Raw genomic sequence first — 21,991 nt, 5'->3', positions numbered from 1 at the left:
CCCGCACATCTTTTCAATCGCCTCTCGGCCTTTTGGCTAAGATCAAGTGTAGTATGGATTGGATGCTGCGCTTGGTTGAGGTCATTAGGTTACATTGAAGCTTCATATGTTTCATATGAAGCAATTTTTAAAAGCGGCATCTCGGCCTTTTGGCTAAGATGCAAATGAGCTCAAGCCTTGGAGGAGGAACCTCCCCCAACTCCATTCAGCTTGGCTCATGTAGATCGGGCCCAGGACAGGGTAATTTGGTCGCTTGCCCTGTCTTGTCAGCCTGGATCGGAAATGTCTCAACTTGTTGAGACTGTGAATTGAATGTGATTGAATTGGAAAAGTACAAAAAAAATGTCTGGAAGAGGAAAGAGCGGCGGGAAAGCTCGGGTCAAGGCCAAATCTCGCTCCTCCCGGGCTGGACTGCAGTTCCCGGTGGGCCGTGTTCACAGGCTCCTGAGAAAGGGCAACTATGCTGAGCGTGTGGGTGCCGGAGCCCCGGTCTATCTGGCTGCTGTGCTCGAGTATCTGACCGCCGAAATCCTGGAGCTGGCCGGGAACGTGGCCCGGGCCAACAAGAAGACCCGCATCATCCCCAGACACCTGCAGCTGGCTGGCCGTCCGCAACGACGAGGAGCTCAACAAGCTGCTGGGAGGGGTGACCATCGCTCAGGGCGGGTTGCTGCCTAATATCCAGGCCGTGCTACTGCCCAAGAAAAGCAGCGCTGGGTCCGCGAAGAGCAAGTGGAGCGACCATTCTTTAATCTGATAACCCAAAGGCTCTTTTCAGAGCCACTCACTTTATCTGAAAAAGGGCGACCTGGTGTCTATCGGTCAGTTTCTGCACTGCTATTCACAGCACAGCTGTTTCCCGCTTTGTTCTATCAATCCGTACGATTGACACATACAGTATTTTAATGCAAGTTGCTGCTGTTTATCGGGGAAACCATCCCAGTGAACTGAAATGATCCTATTTCAAATATAATTGCTTTAAAATGTGATAATCTGCGAGGATATTCATCTGCAGCCCATCGGTTTTCAAAGTCAGTCACTGGATCTGGAAAAGTGTTAATTACTGTCTATGCGAATGTGCAAGCGTTCCTGCAATGGCTATATCTGTGTGAGTGGATTACTGTTGGAGGCATGCTTCATATTCTGAACTTAATTGACACAATTTTCAACACTCTCGCTGCAACTCGAAACACGTGCGGAGAAACTGGATTTGCGGAATTATTGCTCGGAAACTGAAATGATCGCAGGTTTAATAAAACTACTTTAAAATTAAATTGTTGTAGAATTGTTAACGGCACCGTTTTTACTCTAACCATCAAAGGATTGGAGATATGAGTGACCCCAATGCAACGGAGGGTTAATTGTAACATTGAGAGGTTTCAGTACTGGAGTCCTGGGAATATTCTGTCCTGGGAATTCAAACACTAGAATCGTTAACAGGAGATCGCAGCTCTTTCATTTGCCGATTTGGTGGCTCTTAAAAGAGCCGTTGTTGTTCTTGGTGCTGAGGTCGGGTTTTAGGCGCGTTCCCCGCGGATGCGGCGGGCCAGCTGGATGTCTTTGGGCATGATGGTGACTCGCTTGGCGTGGATGGCGCACAGGTTGGTGTCCTCAAAGAGCCCCACCAGGTAAGCCTCGCTGGCCTCCTGCAGGGCCATGACGGCCGAGCTCTGGAAGCGCAGGTCTGTCTTGAAGTCCTGAGCGATCTCTCGCACCAGGCGCTGGAAGGGCAGTTTGCGGATCAGCAGCTCGGTGGATTTCTGGTAGCGGCGGATCTCCCTCAGAGCCACAGTGCCGGGTCTGTAACGATGAGGCTTCTTCACTCCGCCCGTGGCTGGAGCGCTCTTCCGGGCCGCTTTGGTAGCCAGCTGTTTGCGAGGAGCTTTCCCTCCGGTTGATTTGCGCGCTGTCTGCTTGGTCCTGGCCATTTTCTGAACGGATGCAGCACAATCTGAGACACAAAGACTGTTAATACAGAGTCTACGCTGCATCCGCCTTTTTAAACTCTGCGAGGGACCGCCCCCAGCGGGAATTGGCCCAGGAAGTTTCAATCAAACTGTGACCAGCGAATTAATGTCTGTACCTCAGGTTCTGATTGGTTCAGTTGTTTTCTAAACCGCCCCTTTCAGAAATTCCGCCGTTTTCTGTGCAGGAAATAACCGTTTGGATAAAATAAGTCATCATTCCGTCCTTAATAAGATAATTCCCAGAAACATTGAAGATTTGAAGTCTATCTCCCCCGACTTAGTGCTTTAGACCCTTTTCCCGCTCTCTGGGCTGTTCATTCCCAGAATCTCACGCTGTTCCACTCGATCCCTGTCCCTTTCCTCTCCAGCCCATTCAGATTTCCCCTCTCCTGTCGCTTGTAACATTCGCCGCCGTTTTCGTGGGAAAGGATCAGAAATCAGTCGCTTCTCTGTGTCTCCCTGAAGCCGGTGTGAAAGGGGTTGAGTCTGTTGTTTGTTACAGAGAGTGACTTCATATTTGTCCCGTTTGACATTACTGAATAGAGCCGTTTGCTGCCCGTGGCGGACAAATGTTCACAAATGAATCCTCTTTGTAAAATAATCTTAGAGCAGAATATTAATTGAGAATCTATTTTTAATAAGTTAAGAATTTGTCTCAATTCCCTTTCCCGCGCTGAAATTGGCGGCATTTCCCCCAATTCAAAATTTCTGCCGGTTGACAGTTGAAGCCAATGATTGGCTCAATGTTCACATTCGATGCTCTGCGATTGGTTCAGAGCTGCGAATGCGGAGAGGATGGCCAATCAGAAGCAGGCTGGAGCGGCTCAAACTGCTGGAATTGCGGGTTTGTGAATGACTGAGCGGAAACTGATCAGTTTCACAAAGCCTGTCAGTTTCAGTGCAGGAAACAACCGTCTGGGGGCAAATAGCATCACAACTGGGACTGGTTCCAGTGAACGATTCACCGGCTACTACTAAACTCCGCTATTCCAGAGAAAGTTTTTATAAACTCTATCCAAACACAGTGATTAAACAGGAGTGATGTGGCTTTTCACTGAGGGCACATGTCAACTTGGGAAAATCAACAACTGCAGAAACGAGAGAGCTATTTAGATCATCCAATTAAAAATAAAAACAATTTCAATCCCTACTGCAAATGAAATGTTAAATTAAAACTGAACAAAGCAAATATTCATCTCCACCACTGAACAGCCTATCCCAGCCCCCGTTCCCAGGTCACTGCTCTCTCTGTGAGGCGGTGAGTGGCTCTGAAAAGAGCCTTTGTTGTGTGTTCGGTAGGAAGGTTGCAGTTGTTCAGCCGCCGAATCCATAGAGAGTGCGGCCCTGGCGTTTCAGAGCGTACACCACATCCATGGCAGTGACCGTCTTGCGCTTGGCGTGTTCAGTGTAGGTGACCGCATCCCTGATCACATTCTCCAGGAAAACCTTCAGCACCCCGCGAGTCTCCTCATAGATCAAACCCGAGATCCGCTTGACACCGCCACGGCGAGCCAGGCGGCGGATTGCTGGCTTGGTGATGCCCTGGATATTATCACGAAGCACTTTGCGGTGCCGCTTTGCGCCGCCTTTACCCAGTCCTTTGCCTCCTTTCCCTCTGCCAGACATGATGATTCTTCACTCAGATCTCTGCACAATATGAGAGGAAATCTTTCAGGCTCCTTTTATACAGCCCGCCCCGACCTGACTGAGAAAGGCGGAGTGAGAGCAGAGAGGGGAGGAGACAGGGTGAAGATTAAACACAGAGCGGGAGGGAGGAGAGAGCCGGACTGACACACACACACAGAACGGCCCCTGATCTTTCAGCTCCACCTCCAGTTTCTGCAACCGCGAATTTCAACCCGTTTATTAACAATGGAAGCGAAACACAGCTCCCCACACAAACCCTTCCAGAGCCGCCCTTCACACTCAAGAGTTTCCACAAACCCGGAGCTTTGAAATATGGAATCAAAACAGAAAATGCTGCAAATAATCAGCAGCTCCGGCAGCTTTTGTGAAGAGAGAGAGAGACAGAGTTAACGTTTCGGGTCGTGACTTTGTCCTTTTGTGTTTTTAAACCTGGTCCCGGAATAATTCCCAGACAGTAATATTCCGACCTAAACACAGTCGATTCTCTAGCAAGAATCTTCCTCCGGAACACCCTCACACACATCTGCTTCTCGCTGTTTGCAAACACTTTATTGAAGCTGTTTGGGGCAATCTCCTGTGTTAAAATTAAGGGAGTCAGGATGGCCGAGCGGTCTAAGGCCGCAGTCTCCTCTGGAGGCGTGGGTTCAAATCCCACTCCTGACGTTGATGTTTGGCGAAGAATTGCCGTCTCACAGCGCCAGGCACCTGGGTTCGATTCCCGGCTGAGGTCTCTGTCTGTGTGGAGTTTGCACATTCTCCCCGGGCTTCCTCCGGGTGCTCCGGTTTCCTCCCGCACAACAAAGTGCCTGTCAGGTTGATTGGCCATGCTAAATTGCACCGGAGTGTCAGGGGGTAAGTCCGGTCAATAAATAGGGTCAAGAGGATCCGGACTGGGTGGGATTGAGGTCGGTGCAGAATCGATGGGACGATTGGCCTCCTTCTGCATTGCAGGGATTCGGTTAAAAATGAGGCAAGAATGCGGTGTTGAGCCGCCAGTGTTACTGAATCTACCAGACATCTTTATTATGAGAGAAAGTGGCGATTGAACAAATGTGAAATTCAAATGAAATTCAGCATCTGCTGTGTTTTGCTTTAGTCTGAATTTGAAATGATCTCTATTGAGAATGAGCCGGGCCGCGGGACAGGAATCATTTTCTTGCGGGATCAGCTCCTTCCTGAGAGATGTGGGTGGCTCTGAGAAGAGCCTTTGGGTTCAGAGGTTTACAATTTGCTCGGGTTGTTTCACTTCTTTCCTGACGCTTTCTTCGCTTTTGCTGCTTTCACTTTGGGTTTGGCTTTCGATTTAGTCACTTTTTTGACAGACTTTCCGCCCGTCACCTTCTTCACAGGAGACTTTTTCTTCAGGGCTGCTTTCTTCACCACCTTTTTTGGAGTTGCCGCCTTTTTGCTGCTTGTTTTCTTCACTGTTGATTTCTTCACTGGAGTTTTCTTTGCTGTGGGTTTCTTGGCTGCGGGTTTCTTGGCTGCTGCTTTCTTTGTTGTCACCTTCTTGGCCGCTGTTTTCTTTACTAAAGATTTCTTGGCTGTTGGTGTCTTCACCTTCTTTCCCATTTTCCCCAGGCTTTCGTTCTTAGCGAGTTTGAAGGAGCCGGAGGCGCCCTGTCCCTTTGTCTGCACCAGAGACCCTGTCTCCACCTTCCTCTTGATCGTTAACCTGATCTGGGAGACGCGCTTCCCCACATCCACTCCGCTGCCAGCCAAAGCTTTCTTTATCGCGGCCAGGGACATCCCCTTGCGATCGCGGCATCCCGCCACAACATTGAGGATCTGCTCGCCCAACTTGGGACCGGCTGCCGCAGGTCAGGGAGCCGCCTTCTTCTTCCTGGGAGACTTCACTTGAGCGGGAGCGGCTGGAGGAGCCGTTTCGGCGGCTGCAGTTTCAGTCATATCCGAGAGTGTGTGGAAAATCTGTGTGAGAGTCAGAACTGGATCCGAAATGAACCCAGTGGTGGCGGCACAGAGCAACTTAAAGGCAGAGAGCGGACGGAGCAGAGACAAGCTGCTGTCAGCTCCCGGCTCCTCCAGCCTCTCTGTGTTTCTCTCTCCTCACAAACTCTCCCATTGCAATGAAATTCCACCTCTCCAGAGATCCAGCTCACATCCTTCATGTCTCTGACACACGAATGTTTGCTGTTGAAAAGGTTTCACTCGAACTGAGTACTCCGTTTTCCACTGAAACCCGTTTTACTGCTGCACTGATCGCGCTCTCACACGCGATAGCTGACATGTTCTCTACTTTGCCACTGAATTCTTCAATTTAGCGAAACAATTGCCTTGAAATCTAACTTTGGGGCTCAGCAGGGGGATTAAGGGAATCTTTGATTGGAAAATTGTTTCATTTTACACAAGAGAGACTCGGAGATGTCATGATCAGAACAGACACACAAACACAGTTGGATTAGTCTCACCCGCCCGTCCCTTTCATACACTCTCTCTTACACAATATTCACATCTGCACATTCACAGAACAAAACTTTCACCAAATGTAAGGTCCCAGGACGGAATTTCTCCTCCTTTTAGCCTTTCTTCTGTATTCCGGGGGGTTCGTTAGAGTTTTTCACCTCAGTAACTGTTAAACACTCTGAAGCCCCTGCAGATTGTCTTTGAATTCATTCATGGAATGTGAGTGTCGCTGTCTGGGTCAGCATTTATTGCCCATCCCTAATTGCCCTTGGGAAGGTGGTGGTGAGCTGCCTTCTGGAACCGCTGCAGCCCATGTGGTGTACGGCCACATTTGTTCACCAGATTCGCGGCCACAGCCAATTATATCTGGGTTTTTTTCAGTTATTATAGCGATTGCAGACATGATTGTGTTTCTTTAGGGCGAAGGACAAATTATCTGCTCTCGGAGTCTCTCAATTTTCCTGTTTTATTTGTTTCTCTTGCACTGACAGGTAACAGTAAATCACAACCTCAACAACCAGTGACAGCCAGTTAAATAATCATGCCCCACTCGCTGATAATGGAGTTTCTGACAGTGGCAGACAGTTTCTGACCATCCTCCAATTGGGCCCGAAAGTAACTAGATTCAGTGTCAGAGCTGGACTTTCTTACTGAGGGGGTGGCAGAGCCAGGTGAGTGATGGTGGTGACTGTGCGAACATTTGACCAAGGGTCAGTTCCTGGCCATCAGAGTGGTAATTCATTTAATTATCTATCGCAGGTCAGAACAGTAGGTGGGCACTCCTAAAATAAAATTCACTAAAAATTCTCATCATCGCTGTGTTTGTTAAGTAAAATCCACATTCAATTTGCTTTCAGCTGAAACGTTGTTCAAATGAAAGAAAAGGCCTCAAAACTAATCAATGAGTTCTCAGTCAGAAACAATTGTAAAACGAAAGGTGGCCTAAACTGTCCAGAAAAACGAGACAAGCCAAGTTCAAATTACAAACTGTGCTGTGGACACATCTGGTGTTTGATGAAATCAGGAACTCAGGAAGTTCCTTAATTATAACTAATGAAAATAACAGTTGTTTAAGCAGAGTGAGTGATGGTGGTATAGGGGTGAGCATAGCTGCCTTCCAAGCAGATGACCCAGGTTTGATTCCTGGCCAACGCATTGGTCATTTATTTCGAACCTTATCCGCGGCCTCTTGTGCTTTAAACTGAGTGGACAAAAACAGGGCAAACGAAACATTTGACAAGAATGAAATAAAATGCAGATAGCTTTTTCATTTTTTGTTCGGACATAATTATTTTTTGATGAAAAATATTGGAAGAGAAAAACAAGTCTCTGACCGAATAAATGAATTTTCAGCCAGACACAAAGACTCAAAGTAAAAGTAGAAGAACAAATTTCAGCTCCCACACTGTGTGCTGCGCAATCCTGGTGCCTGATGAAGTTAATGTGAACGTTACTGAGGTGGTTACATTATTCAGACAAATAAGAGCTGCCAAAAGATGAAATACTGGAAAATCTCAGCAGGTCTGACAGCATCTGTAAAGAAAGAAAAGAGCTGACATTTCGAGTCCAGATGACTCTTTGTCAAAGCTTTGACAATGGATCGTCTGGACTCGAAACGTCAGCTCTTTTCTCTCCTGACAGATGCTGCCAGACTTGCTGAGATTTTCCAGCATTTTCTCTTTTGGTTTCAGATTCCAGCATCCGCAGTGATTTGCTTTCACTCTTTAAGGAAGCAGCTGCCGTGGCTGCGTGGTTAAGGCGTTGGATTTGAAACCCAAGGGGGTTTCTCCATGCAGATTCGAACCCTGCTGGCAGCAAGTGTGATTGGATATGTTTGCTTTAGGCAGCCACAGAATTGCAAATCCTATTTTTTTGGAATGAATTCTTTGGATCTCCAGCATGCTTTCAGCTACATAACAGGAAGGTGAGCTTGGAAAGGACACCTGAGTGTCCTCAGTCTGGCAAGGACAAGATAGGCCGAATGGGTTCCTTCAGTGCTGTTACATTTCTCTGGTTCTTTCTAAGGTCATGATGTGGAGATGCCGGCGTTGGACTGGGGTGAACACAGTAAGAGTTTTAACAACACCAGGTTAAAGTCCAACAGGTTTATTTGGTAGCAAATACCATTAGCTTTCGGAGCGCTGCTCCTTTGTCAGATGGAGTGGAAATGTGCTCTCAAACAGGGCACAGAGACACAAAATCAAGTTACAGAATACTGATTAGAATGTGAATCCCTACAGCCAACCAGATCTTTAAACCTGTTGGACTTTAACCTGGTGTTGTTTAAACTCTTACTCTTTCTAAGGTGCCATGAGGAAAATCAAAGCATGAGCAGAGTGACAAAGGCATCAACAGGGGCACAAAGACAAAACAAGGTCGCATGTCAGAGGAAGGTTTTTATAAATGACACACAGAACATAAGAAATACATTTATTTAATTGAGCTGGACCCTGAAAGATGAAACAAACTTCGAACCAATCAGTGCCTGTCTGAGAACTGGCAAGGAATATGGCTGACATTGATCCGGTTCATGTGAATTTTTTTAGAGAATAAAAGAATCATACAGTACAGAAGAGGCTCTTCGGCCCTTCGAGTCTGCTCTGACACGGAAGAAGCATCTGACCTCCAATCGAATCGCATCTACCAGCACTTGACCCATGGACCTGAATGTTATGATATGCCAATTGCTGAACACATACTTTTAAAGGATGTGAGGCAACTTGCCTCTATCATCCTCCAAGGCAGCGCATTCCAGACCATCACTACCCTTGGGTAAAAATGTTTTTCCGCACATCCACCCTAAACTTCCTGCCCCTCACATTGAACCTATGTCCTCTTTTTACTGACCCTTCAACCAAGGGGAACAGCTGCTTCCTGTCCACTCTGTCGATGCCCTCATAATTTTGTACACCTCAATCAGGTCCCCCCTCAGTATTCTCTGATCTAAAGAAAACAATCCAAGCCTCCCCAATCTCCCTTCATAACTTACATGTTCCATCCCAGACAGCATCATGGTGAATTTCCTCTGCATCCCCTCCAGTGCAATCACATCCTTGCTACCTTGTGGCGACCAAAACTGCACACAGTACACTAGCTGTGGCCTCACCAAAGTTCTATGCAATTCCAACATGACATTTTATTGCAATCGATGCCCCGATTGTTAAAGGCAAGTGCCCCATATGTTTTTTTTTCACCATCCTACTAACATACCCTTCTACCTTCAGAGATTATGGACAAACACGCCAATGTCCCTTTATTCCACAGAACTTCCAAGTGCCATGCCCTTCATTGAATACTTCCTTGCCAAATTATTCCTTCCAAAGTGTGTTACCTCACATCTTTCGGGGTTAAATTCCATCTGCCACTTATCTGCCTGTTTGACTATCCTGTCTATATCTTCTTGCAGACTAAGAAACTCAGCCTCCCTTTCACCACCCAGCCAATCTATATGCCATCCGCAAAGTCACTCATCCTACCCCGTCATTTTTTAGGAGGCATGGTTAGTATGTTTGCAAACGACACCAAGATTGGTGGCAGAGTGGACAGTGAAGAAGGTTACCTCGGATTGCAGTGGGATCTTGATCAATTGAGTCAGTGGGCCGATGAACGGCAGATGGAATTTGATTTAGATAAATGTAAGGTGATGTATTTTGGTGGATTAAACCACGGCAGGACCTATTCAGTTCATGGTAAGACGTTGGGGTGAGTTATAAAACAAAGAGATCTCGGGGTACAGGTTTATAACTCCTTGAAAGTGGAGTCACATGTGGACAGGGTGGTGAAGAAGGCATTTGACATGCTTGGTTTCAGTGGTCAGAACATTGAACACGGGGGTTGGGACATCTTGTGAAATTGTACAAGACATTCATAAGGCCACACTTGGAATACTGTGTAGAGTTCTGGTCACCCTATTATCGGAAGGATATTAATAAACTAGAAAGAGTGCAGAAAAGATTTATTAGGATGCCACCAGGATTTGATGGTTTGAGTTATAAGGAGGGGCTGGATAGACTGGAACTTTTTTTCCCCTGGAGCGCAGGAGACCTCGAGGTGATATAAAGAGGCCTATATCATAATGAGGAAATAGATAAGGTAGATAGTAGACCATAAGACATAGGAGCGGAAGTAAGGCCATTCGGCCCATCGAGTCCACTCCACCATTCAATCATGGTTGATTTCAACTCCATTTACCCGCTCTCTCCCCATAGCCCTTAATTCCTCGAGAAATCAAGAATTTATCAATTTCTGTCTTGAAGACGCTCAACGTCTCGGCCTCCACAGCCCTCTGTGGCAATGAATTCCACAGACCCACCACTTTCTGGCTGAAGAAATTTCTCCTCATCTCTGTTCTAAAGTGACTCCCTTTTATTCTAAGGCTGTGCCCCCGCGTCCTAGTCTCCCCTGTTAATGGAAACAACTTCCCTACGTCCATCCTATCTAAGCCGTTCATTATCTTGTAAGTTTCTATCAGATCTCCCCTCAACCTCCTAAACTCCAACGAATACAATCCCACGATCCTCAGACGTTCATCGTATGTCAGGCCTACCATTCCTGGGATCATCCGTGTGAACAGCTTTTTCCCGCAATAAGGGAGTCTAAAACTGGAGAACATAGGTTTAAGATGAGAGGGGAGGGTTACAAAAGGGTCCAGAAGGGCAATTTATTTCACACAGAGAGTGGTGTGTGGAACGAGTTGCCAGAGGTAGGAGAGACGGGTACAATTTTGTCTTTTAAAAGGAATTTAGACAATTCCATGGGTAAGATGGATATAGAGGGATATGGACCAAACACGGGCAATAGGGACGAACTTAATGGTAAAATTTGGGCGGCATGGACATGTTGTGCCAAAGGGCTTTTTTCCATGCTGTGAACCTCTATGACGAGATTTATTGACACAAACAGCAAATCCAAATTATTGGTCCCTGCTGCCATCTCCTGGCTGAACGCAAGTTGTGCAACAAGGTCACGATTCAAACAAACCTTCACAGATTGGAGTGAAATTACATCAACATGGTCCTTACCGATTAACATGATTGCAAAACATGATATTAATCAAATTCCATGTCCCAAGGATCTGCTTTCTGATTGGGCGACCCTGCTCACCCCGATCTATCGGAAAGTGTAAAACTCCCAGAACAGGAATGTCGGTTACAGAATTCTCTCAGCTGTGATTTCTCTGCCACTTCATTGCTTCGTTCTATAAATACAGAGGGGGTGACAGAGCCAGGTGGTGTTGTGGTGACTGTGCGAGCATTTGACCAAGGGTCAGTTCCTGACCTTCAGAGTGTTGACTTATTTAATTAGCTATTTCTGGTCAGAACAGAAGGGGGAAAGTTCTAAAAAAAATCAGCAAATATTCTCATCATCCATGTGTTTCTGACATAAAATCCAGCTTCAATTTCCGTTCAGTGGAAACTTTGTTCAAATGAAAGAACAGGCCGCAAATCTAATCAGAGTTATCAGTCAGAAGCAATCGCAAAAAGGTGGCTAAAACTGTCCAGAAAAATGAGACAAGCCAAGTTCAGGTAAAAAAAATGTCCCAAGGACATACCTTCTGTCTGCTGAAATCAGAAGCTAAGGTAGTTTTGTAATTATAACTAATGAAAATAACAGTTACATGAGGGGAGCGAGCGGTGGTGGTATAGTGGTGAGCATAGCTGCCTTCCAAGCAGTTGACCTGGGTTCGATTCCCGGCCATCGCATTGTGTATTGGACATTATCAGCGCCCTCATGTGGTTTAAACGCAACATTTGACTGCAATGAAATAAAGTGGACTTGATGCTTTCGTTTTATTTTTCGGATGCAGAATTCGGGTTCAACTTGATTTTAATGAAAGGTTAATGAAAAAGAACAACAAGTCTCTGAACTAGTGAATGAGTTCTGGATCAGAGACAAAGATACAAATTAAAAGGAGACGAACAAATTTCAGCTCGCCCGCTGTGCTCTGCATCATTCCGGTGCCTGATAAAGGTCTGTGAATGTTGCTAAGTCGGTTACATCACAACAGCAAATAAGCAGCTGCGATGGCCGAGTGGTTAAGGCGTTGAGAAATCCAATGGGGTTTCCCCGCGCAGGTTCGAGCCCTGCTCGCAGCGGGTGTGATTTGAAATGTTTACTCCGCTGCTACAGGGCAGCCACTGACTCGAAGAAGGCTCGCAAATATTTGGCATTATTTGGATCTCCATCATGCATTCAGCTGCAGAGCTCCGGGCTGGGTGCAGGAAGATGGGCTTGGAAAGGACATACTATTTTGTAAATTGAATTTGTGTCTTTATATGCCCTGTTCGTGAATACCACTCACCTGATGAAGGAGCTGCAAGCGCTCTGAAAGCTAGTGGCTTTTACTACCAAATAAACCTCGGCCTTTTGGCTCAGATCAAGTGTATGGACGGCAGCCCATGGTCGGCCGCACTTGGTCGAGGTCATTAGGTTACGCTGAGGCTTCATATGTTTCATATTCATATGAAGCAATTTTTAAAAGCGGCATCTCGGCCTTTTGGCTAAGATGCGAATGAGCTCAGGTCTTGGAGGAGGAACCTCCCCCTTCTCCAATCAGCTTGGCTCATGTAGATCAGGCCCAGGACAGGGTGGTTTGGTCGCTCGCCCTGTCTTGTCAGCCTGGATCTGAAATGTCTCAACTTGTTGAGACTCTGAATTGGATTTGATTTGATTGAATTGGAAAAGTATTAAAAAAAATAAACCTGTTGGACTTTAACCTGGTGTTGTGAGATTTCTTGCTGTGTCCTTGGACTGGCATGGCAGGATAGGTTCAATGGCTTCCTTCTGTGCTGTTATTTTTCTATAATTCTTCCTGTGGTTCGATGAGAAAATTCAGAACATGAACATGTTTTTTTAAAGCAGCATCAAGGCACAAAGGCAAAACACGGTCTCATGTCAGAGGAAGATTCTTATGCAATGGCATAAGAATGCACACAGAGCATAAAAATACATTTAATCAGAATACATTGAATGAATATTTCAAAATGCTGCTTCGATGATATCACATCATGTTCATTCAAACACATTGCAACAAGCTGGTCATTACTGGGCGTTCTGTATTCTTGGTTATAACAGTTTGGGAACGGAAGGAGCAGGTTCACATCTGCACATTGACAGGGTCAAACTGTGTCTCAGATTGACAGCTCCCAGGCCAGGCTTTCCTCTCGCTCTGTGCTGTGGATTCTCAGGGATTTGTTGGAGTTTCCCGGCTCAGTAACTGTAAAAGCCTCTGAGGCCGGTGCTGCTCCCCAGATTCAGGGGGCTGCAGCCAATCAGAGCTGTGCCTGATTTAACCCAGAACTGGTTGAAATGATGATATTGTTCACAAGCTGAATTCTATTTGATCAGATGAAGATACAGATTGTGTGCACTCAGTCACTAAACAACAATATCCCGCCTTCACATAGACTCGATGAGAGTGGGTGGAGGGAGAGACAGAGACAGAGTGAGTTGGGCGGCGAGACACAGACGGCCAGACAATGTCTCAGTGACAGAAATCCTTGTAAATTCTGGCTTTAGCCAGAAAGATTCTCTTGGAGAAACAGAAGCTGCAGTATCAGTTCTCACTGATACTGTGGAAGAGACACATTATTAATCCCACACTCAGGAACAGTGCTGCCTTTTCACAGAAGAGATGGGGAGAGGCAAAATAAACTGAATGGTCCAGTTCTAAACAGTGTGCAGGCTCAGAGGGAGTGAGGTTCAGGGAGATATTTGAAAGTGAGATAGTTTCGGACAGTCGTTCGCAAAGTGGATCGGATCCTTGGCTTCACAAATGGAAGCACTGAGTGTCCATTGGATCCCTCATAATCCATTGTGAGAAAGGAGGCCATTTGCCCATTGCATCTGCACTGACTCTCTGGAAGAACATCTTTTCCCATGGCTAACCCTCTTAACCTACACATCTTGGGTCATTAAGGGGCAATATATCATGTCTAATCTATTTATTCTGCACATCTTTAGTCTTTGGGAGGAAACTGGAGCACCTGGGGAAAACCCATGCAGATACAGGGAGAATGTGCAAACTCCACACAGACAGTCAGCCATGGAGGAATTGAGCATGGGTCTCTGGCGCTGTGAAGCAGCAGCGCTAACCAGTGCCACTCTGCTGGTGTAACTTTAACAATCCAATTCCTTTCTGAATGCCTCACTTGAAGCAGCATCACCACATTGTCAGACAATGCATCCCAGAGCTGAACTACTCGCTGTGGGAAAGGGTTTTCTCATTATGCTTCAATCACTAACGAAGGGTCAGTAAATTGGTCCACGGGGGTGAAAGGGTTTCATATGATGTGACCCTTCGTAAACTGGGTCTGTATTCTCTGTGATTTAGAAGCATGAGAGGCAAAACATTAAAACATACAAGATTCTGAAGGGGTTTGATTTTGTGGACATTGGGAGATTGCGGAAGCTGGCTCAGTGTAAGGATCAGATCATTTCGCACTGACATGAGAATACATTTCTGCACTCATTGGGTTGTGATCCTTTGACATGCTCCATTGTTGAATACACTAGTGGTGGCACAGTGGTTAGCATTGCTGCCTCAAAGCACCAGGGAACCGGGTTCAATTCCACCTTGGCTGATTGCCTGTATAATGTTTGCATGTCCTCCCCATGTTTGCGATTCCTTCCATTCTCCAAATGTTAGGTGGATTGACCATGCTAAACTGCCTGTTAGTGTCCCAAATATATTGGTTAGGGGGATTAGCAGAATATGTGGGGTTACCGGGATAGGTTCTGGGTGGGATGCTCTGTCAGAGAGTCAGTGCAGATTCAATGGATCAAATGGCCTCCATCTACACTGCAGGTTATGACAGTCCATGACAATTAAGGCTGAGATAGACAAATTTTGGTTTCTCAGGGAATCAAGGGAGTGAGGAGTAAAGTGGAGTTCAATCCCAAGATCTGAAACTCCATAAGCAGCTGGTATGCCCACACCTGGAGTCTGCATCCACAGTTTGGAACCCACACTTTCAAAAAGATATACAGCTGATAGAAAGAGTGGAAAGCTGTGTAACCAGGAAAATGGAAGGCATGAGGAGAATACTTTATGAGGGATTAGGAATTATTGGATTGCAACCTTTCAAGAGGCTGATTTATGGTTTAGTTCAAATTTATAAATTAGTACATAACCTTATTACCCAAGCTTGAAAAGTTCTTTATTCGGAGTTACCATAGTTTTGGTGATCGTCAGTATAAACTACAGAAATTTGATTCACCTCTTAATAGTCACAGTTTGTTTTCTCCCCAATAGAATTGCTGATATTTCAAATGATTTTGTTGGGAATGCTGAAAATGTAGTGACTTTTAGAAAACTTGTCAGAAACAGTGTGATTTCTATCTATGTATTGTCTGATGATGTTGCTGTACTTGTTTTAATGCTGTGCCTCTGTGCTTTGCACTGTATGGCAATAAAGATACAGAAATCAAAATTGTTTTGAATGGTTTAACATTATTGATGAGCCATATAGTAAATGTCTGCCCTTATTTCCTGTGTTCTTGTGACTGGACAAGACACAAGCATGGATACTGAGGGGAAAAAAGGGTGGAAATTGCAGAGGCAATGTTTAAAAGTTTTCTATCCGAGCTAGTTATATGGGTGGTGCCAGAGGACTGGAGAATTGCAAATGGTAAACACACTTCTTCAGAAAAGGCTGTGAGGATAAGGCAACTAAATCCAATCAGTTTAACCTCAGCAACGAGGTTAAACTGGTTTGAGGTTTAATCTCCAAACATTGGAGATTAAATTAACACTCACTTGTGCTAATGTACATTAAGGAAAACACATACATAATTATTAAAGGGGGATCATATTTAACTTGCTTCAGATTTTAATGAGGGTAACAGAAAAGTTTGATGAGGGTAATGTGGTTAATGTGAACATGGACTGCCAAAAAACATTTTATAAATAAAGGGGCACACAGCAAACTTGTGGTAAAATTTGGAGCTGATAGAATAACAGGGACAGCAGCAACATGGATAGGAAACTGACTGAGTGACAGGAAACACAGCAGTGGGAAATGTTTTTATTTGGAATGGAGGTCGGTTAAAGTGGGATTCCAGGAGGGTTGGTGTTAGGAATACTGCTCTTCCTGATGCATATTAGAGACATTGGCAATGCTGCACAAAGCACATATTCAAACTGTGGTAATTACACAATGTGGAGATGCCGGCGTTGGGGTAATCACAGTAAGAGTTTTAACAACACCAGGTTAAAGTCCAACAGGTTTATTTGGTAGCAAACGCAATTAGCTTTCGGAGCGCTGCTCCTTCGTCAGCTGGAGTGGATATCTGCTCTCAAACAGGGCATACAGAGACACAAAATCAAGTTACAGAATACTGATTAGAATGTAAATCTCTCCAGCCAACCAGGTCTTAAAGATACAGACAATGTGAGTGGAGGGAGCATTAAGCACAGGTTAAAGAGATGTGCATTGTCTGCAGACAGGACAGCCAGTGAGATTCTGCAAGTCCAGGAGGCAAGCTGTGGGGGTCACTGATAGTGTGACATAAATCCAAGATCCCGGTTTAGGCCGTCCTCATGTGTACGGAACTTGGCTATCAGTTTCTGCTCAGTGACTCTGCGCTGTCGTGTGTCGTGAAGACCGCCTTGGAGAACGCTTACCCGAAGATCAGAAGGTGAATGCCCCTGACCGCTGAAGTGTTCCCCCACAGGAAGAGAACAGTCTTGCCTGGTGATTGTCGAGCGGTGTTCATTCATCCGTTGTCGTAGCATCTGCATGGTTTCCCCAATGTACCATGCCTCGGGACATCCTTTCCTGCAATGTATCAGGTAGACAACGCTGGCCAAGTTGCAAGAGTAGGTACCGTGTACTTGGTAGACGGTGTACTCACGTGAGATGATGGCATCCGTGTCGATAATCCAGGACGTCTTGCAGAGGTTGCTGTGGCAGGGTTGTGTGGTGTCGTGGTCAATGTTCTCCTGAAGGCTGGGTAGTTTGCTGCGGACAATGGTCTGTTTGAGGTTGTGCGGTTGTTTGAAGGCGAGAAGTGGGGGTGTGGGGTGGCCTTGGCGAGATGTTCGTCTTGATCAATGACATGTTGAAGGCTCCGGAGGAGATGCCGTAACTTCTCTGCTCCGGGGAAGTACTGGACGACGGAGGATACTCTGTCCACCGTGTCTCGTGTTTGTCTTCTGAGGAGGTTGGTGAGGTTTTTAACTCCCGTATACACAGGATCTGCTCAGATGAGGAGGATCGCAACGGATACCTCCAGACGTTGAAAGATGCCCTCACAAGAACAGGATATGGCGCTCGACTCATCGGTCGACAGTTCCGACGCGCCACAGCGAAAAACCGCACCGACCTCCTCAGAAGACAAACACGGGACACGGTGGACAGAGTATCCTTCGTCGTCTAGAACTTCCTGTCAGTGGCCGACTTTAATCTTCCTGTGGATTCGGACAATCAAGTTTGCAGAGGTAGCCATGAGGAAGAATTCAGAGTGCATTCGGCACAGTTTCCATGAAGAATATTTTGTGAATCCAAGCAGAAATCAGGCCAGTTTGAATATTGTAATGTGTAATGAGACAGCTTTCATAAACAATCAGAGTAAAAGCTCCGCTAGGAAACAGTGAACTTGACATGGTGGAATTTAGCATTCAGTTTGAGAGTGCAAACTTGGGTCAGAAGCAACTGTGTTCAACGTAAATAAGGGTAATTGCAAAAGAATGAGAGCAGAGTTGGCGAGACTGGACTGCAAAAGATATTTAGCAGAAAAGACGATCGATCAGCAATGACATACATTATGAAAATAGTTTTTGACTCACAAAAAACACTCAATGTGTTTCTGGAGTCACTTTGTGCAGATTGTGTCATGGTCAAGTTCTGCCTTTCCAGCATCTCTCCAAGAATGTGGGAGTGTGTCTATAAAGGGCTAAAACAATTGTAATTTCCTTTTTTTAAACTTGATTGGCAAAAGATTCCCACAGCTACTGTAACTAGCTCTCTAAGGAGAGTCACCCTTAGATTCATCGTTACTCCCGCTTTTATAGATTTGTGAAACTGCAATATTGTTTGCATATTTCAAGATGATCTCTATATAAGAAAATCAGAATATTTACAGAATGTTTTAATGGCAAGTTGCTTCTCCTTACTTTATTTACATCAGCAAGTTGCTCTTCTGTGAAGATATAGGTCTACATGGCTTATTCTACCTTGGGGACATGGTGGCACAGTGGTTCGCACTGCTACACCTCAGCACCAGGGCCCCGGGTTCAATTCCAGTCTTGGGTGACTGTGTCGACATTTGCATGTTCTCTCCATGTCTGCATGAGTTTCCTCTGGGTGCTGTGGTTTCCTCCCACAGTTCAAAGATGTGCCATGCTAAATTGCCTCCTAGTGCCAGGGGGACAAGCAGGGTTAACAAATGGGGTTACGGGGATAGGGCCCGGCTGGGATTGTTGTCGATGCAGGCTCAATGAGCCAAATGGCCTCCTTCAGCACGACAGGGAATCTTATTCTGAATCTTATGTCTCTTTGCCCTCCACTTCTTCTCCCCCTGCCCTGGAATTTCAATGGCGGGGTGTTGCTGGGCCTCCCACTAAGATAAACTTGATTCAAGAGTACTTATCTGAAAGGTAACACTGTATTCAATATGTGCATACTGTCTTGGGCCTTTTTTCTCTGAAACGTAGAAGGCTGAGGGGTGATCTTATAGGGGTCTTGAAAATAATGAGGGGCATAGATCAGCTTGATAGTCAATATCTTTTCCCAAAGGTAGGGGAGTCTAAAACTAGAGGGAATAGGTTTCAGGTGAGAGGGGAGAGATACAAAAGTGTCCAGAGGAGCAATTTTTTCACAGAGGGTGGTGAGCGTCTGGGACAAGCTGCCAGAGGTAGTAGTAGAGGCAGGTACAATTTTATCTTTTTAAGTGTTTAGACAGTTACATGGGTAAGATGGGTATAGAGGAATTGGCCAAATGCGGGCAATTACGACTAGCTTAGGGGTGTTTTTTTAAAAAAGGGGGCGCCATGGACAAGTTGGGCCAAAGCACCTGTTTCCATGCTGTAAACCTCTATAACAAAGATATATACCAGTGACAAACAAGGATTCTGGAAGGGAATAAATCAACCATGGTTAACCGAGGAAGTTAAAGATTGCATTAAACTGAAAGACGAACATAGGATGTTTCATATATTAGTGGGAAGACAGAGCATTGGGGAAGTTTCAAAAACCAACAAATGATGACCAAAAAAATACTAACGTGGGAGAAGATGAACTACAAACATAAATGAACAAGTAATATAAAAAGGATCAGAAAGAGCTTCTTTAAATATATAAAAATAAAGAGGGAGACTAAAGTGAACATAAGCTCCTGAGAGATTGAGACTGGGAAATAAAGGGGAACCAGAAAGTGGCAGAGGAGTGAAATACATAGTCTGTGTCAGGATGGCCAAGTCATCGAAGGTGCTGCATTCAGGTCACAGTCTCCTCGAGAGGCATGCGTTCAAATTCCAGTCCTTACATTGATGAAGGGAGGCAGTGGCGTCATGGGCTAGTGATCCAGAGACTCTGGGGAATGCTTGAGGGACCTGGGTTCAAAACCCAGCAGGGCAGATTGTGAAATTTGAATTCAATATGAATCAACAATCTAATTGTTGCTTGTCATAAAACCCTATTTGGTTGACTAATGTCCTTCAGGGAAGGAAATCTGCTGCAGGAGTGTGCTTGAATTATCAAGTCTAGAGGTAACAAAAATATGGATGTGGGTTTCAGGTACGGGTGAGCTGAGATATTACAAACAATGTGTGATGTTACACAGCTGGAAATAGGTGATCTTGGTGAAGGAACAGATATGTGGTCAGAATCTCATTTCCGAGTCTAATGAGGTGCCAAGATTATGAGGGTTTGTTTCAACGTCGGACAGTGATCAGTGGGGGAGATGGAGTCAGTGATTGGGAACGGAATTTGGGGTGGGAACATTGGTTTTCCAAATATTTAATTGGGGGAATTCTCTGCTTAGCCAGTACTAGAGGTCGGAGAAGGAGTCTAATAATTTAATAACAGGGGATTGGTTGTGAGAGGTGATGGTGGGGTAGAGCTGGGTGTTATCAGTATACATGTGAAAACTAACACTGTGCTTTCAGATAATGCCACTGAGGGATAAGGTGTAGATGAAAAATTGGAGGGAGCCAAGGATAGATCCTTGGGCGATTTGGGTGGTAACAAAACAGAAGTGGGAAGAGAAATCATTGCAGGTGATATTCTGCATATGAAGGAAAAGATCGGAACGGGGTAAATGCAGTCTTACCCAGCTAAACTATCCCTCCTTATCCTTCTCAGCCTGTCCACACCTTTGACATGGTTGACTGCACTATCCTGCTCCAATACCTTCCCACTGTCAGGTCAGTGTGCACAGCAGATGAAGATGGTAATGTACCTGACATCCTGGGAAAACTAATGATAAATGAAGGCCTGGGCCTCAGTGAACGAGTGTCGAGAAAGCTGGAGTTCTCAATCATCTTCATTTCGAGCGGCAGCTCCTCCATCTCAATGTGTGTCGTCAGATCAGGCCATTCTGCTCAGTCTGTAAGAGAGAGAGAGGCTATAATTAAAACCAAACAATAAGGGGGATCCACTCAGAGTAAGCAAACCCCACCCCCAAAGCAGAGCACAGGAAGATCCCAGTATCTAACCGTGGCCTCTGCAAAGTGAGCTGCTTTAACCCAGTGTGGCACTGAGCCCCACACACAGAGCACAGGAAGATTCCAGTTTATGTACTGATTGGTCTGACTCCAGGGGAGTTTGTAACACCGGCATTTCTGAGACTGGGGAACTGCAGTGACATGTTTACACAGGAAGCTGCCATTGGAAACCCTGAGCTGCGATTTATAGAATCCAACAGCGCAGAAAGAGGCCATTCCAATCCCACCAAGTCCTATCTCCATAACCTCATGCATTTATCCTAGCTGGTCCCCTTGACACGAAAGGGCAATTTAGCATGGCCAATCCACCTAACCCGCATATCTTTGGACTTTGGGAGGAAACCGGAGCACCCGGAGGAAACCCACTGGGAGACGTGCAAACTCCACACAGACAGTGATCCAAGCCGTAATCGAACTCGGGTCCCTGGCGCTGTGAGGCAGCAGTGCGAACCACGGTGCCGCCCCATTTACAACCGGGCAGGACGGGATTCCTGCTGCCGAAACCCTCCCGCCATCCCGAGCCCCGCCGCGGGCTCAGGATCCGGGCCCGGGGACTGAAGCCACTTGCGGGACATTTGCTGCCGCTCCGCGCGGTGTCTGATGGGCCCGGGGTAAATCCCCGCCAACGGCCTGTGACCGGCAGCTGGGAAAACCAATCGGAAATTGACCCATCGCGGTTATCCAATGGACGCTCTGCGCCGACCGAGTGACAGCTACTTTATCCAATCCGTGAGCTCCATCCTGCTGAACTGTGAGAACACTGAAAATGACGCTCCCAATTCTAACCAATCGCAGGCCGCGCTGATGGCAATACACGCCCTCAATGTGATTGACATCTTCTTTACCCAATCGTAACTCACTGCCCAATCGGAATGCGCCGCTCCTGCGCGACTCGCGCAGCGTCACTCCCTGCCCAGCGTCATTGCGTCATTCAATTCGATCCGGAGCTGAAACCAATGAGAAATCAAAGAGCTGGAGGCGGAAATAATCCTTAAAGTGGAACCACGCGGAAAATTATAGTTGTATAATTATAATTCGTTGACAGCAGTTAAAGCGGCCGAAGGACTGCGGAAAGTCAGAGGGTGCAAACTGTGAGACCCACGGGATAGGAAGGAGGAAATAAATGAAGGAAACAGGCGACAAAAATGAAAGAGAGGAAAGCAAGCGAGAAGCAGGGGCATTGAGAGAGGGAATTCCAGAGCTGAAACCCAGAGAGCTGAAATTACGATCATCAGTGGTGGAATGAACCAAATCACGGATGCTCACGAGGATAGAATCATAGGAGGTC

At 46.0% G+C, this 21,991-nt stretch overlaps 2 protein-coding genes, 1 long non-coding RNA gene, 1 other non-coding gene and 3 pseudogenes across 4 annotated transcripts; 3 read left to right on the top strand and 4 right to left on the bottom strand.

Moving 5' to 3' along the window:
• The first annotated feature begins 16 nt into the window (after window positions 1–16).
• On the top strand, window positions 17–226 carry LOC144485438 (U2 spliceosomal RNA; annotated as a pseudogene).
• A 116-nt stretch (window positions 227–342) lies between these two features.
• On the top strand, window positions 343–757 carry LOC144485417 (histone H2A-like; annotated as a pseudogene).
• A 760-nt stretch (window positions 758–1,517) lies between these two features.
• Window positions 1,518–1,928, bottom strand: LOC144485428 (histone H3). The gene has a single exon (XM_078203604.1). It carries the CDS (start codon window positions 1,926–1,928, stop codon window positions 1,518–1,520), a length of 411 nt encoding a protein of 136 aa, XP_078059730.1.
• Window positions 1,929–3,281: 1,353 nt separating this feature from the next.
• On the bottom strand, window positions 3,282–3,593 carry LOC144485432 (histone H4). Its single transcript, XM_078203607.1, has one exon. The coding sequence runs from the start codon at window positions 3,591–3,593 to the stop codon at window positions 3,282–3,284; it is 312 nt and encodes a 103-aa protein (XP_078059733.1).
• Window positions 3,594–3,787: 194 nt separating this feature from the next.
• On the bottom strand, window positions 3,788–5,522 carry LOC144485416 (histone H1.5-like; annotated as a pseudogene).
• A 6,146-nt stretch (window positions 5,523–11,668) lies between these two features.
• On the top strand, window positions 11,669–11,740 carry trnag-ucc (transfer RNA glycine (anticodon UCC)). Its single transcript has one exon. It is a non-coding gene; the product is annotated as a tRNA-Gly (tRNA).
• A 4,511-nt stretch (window positions 11,741–16,251) lies between these two features.
• On the bottom strand, window positions 16,252–21,302 carry LOC144485411 (uncharacterized). Its single transcript, XR_013496164.1, has 4 exons — window positions 21,070–21,302; window positions 20,439–20,585; window positions 17,421–17,753; window positions 16,252–17,166 (listed from the first exon to the last, which is right to left on the bottom strand). It is a non-coding gene; the product is annotated as an uncharacterized LOC144485411 (long non-coding RNA).
• Between the last annotated feature and the right edge of the window lie 689 nt (window positions 21,303–21,991).

This window comes from Mustelus asterias, unplaced genomic scaffold, assembly GCF_964213995.1.
Source record: "Mustelus asterias unplaced genomic scaffold, sMusAst1.hap1.1 HAP1_SCAFFOLD_194, whole genome shotgun sequence".
NCBI lineage: Eukaryota > Metazoa > Chordata > Chondrichthyes > Carcharhiniformes > Triakidae > Mustelus > Mustelus asterias.
The sequence above is the reverse complement of the archived record's forward strand: the minus strand, read 5'-3'. Positions and strand labels throughout refer to the sequence as shown.

Coding starts and splice junctions, on each gene's coding strand:
- LOC144485428 (XM_078203604.1), bottom strand. CDS start 1,928: ATGGCCAGGACCAAGCAGACAGCGCGCAAATCAACCGGAGGGAAAGCT.
- LOC144485432 (XM_078203607.1), bottom strand. CDS start 3,593: ATGTCTGGCAGAGGGAAAGGAGGCAAAGGACTGGGTAAAGGCGGCGCA.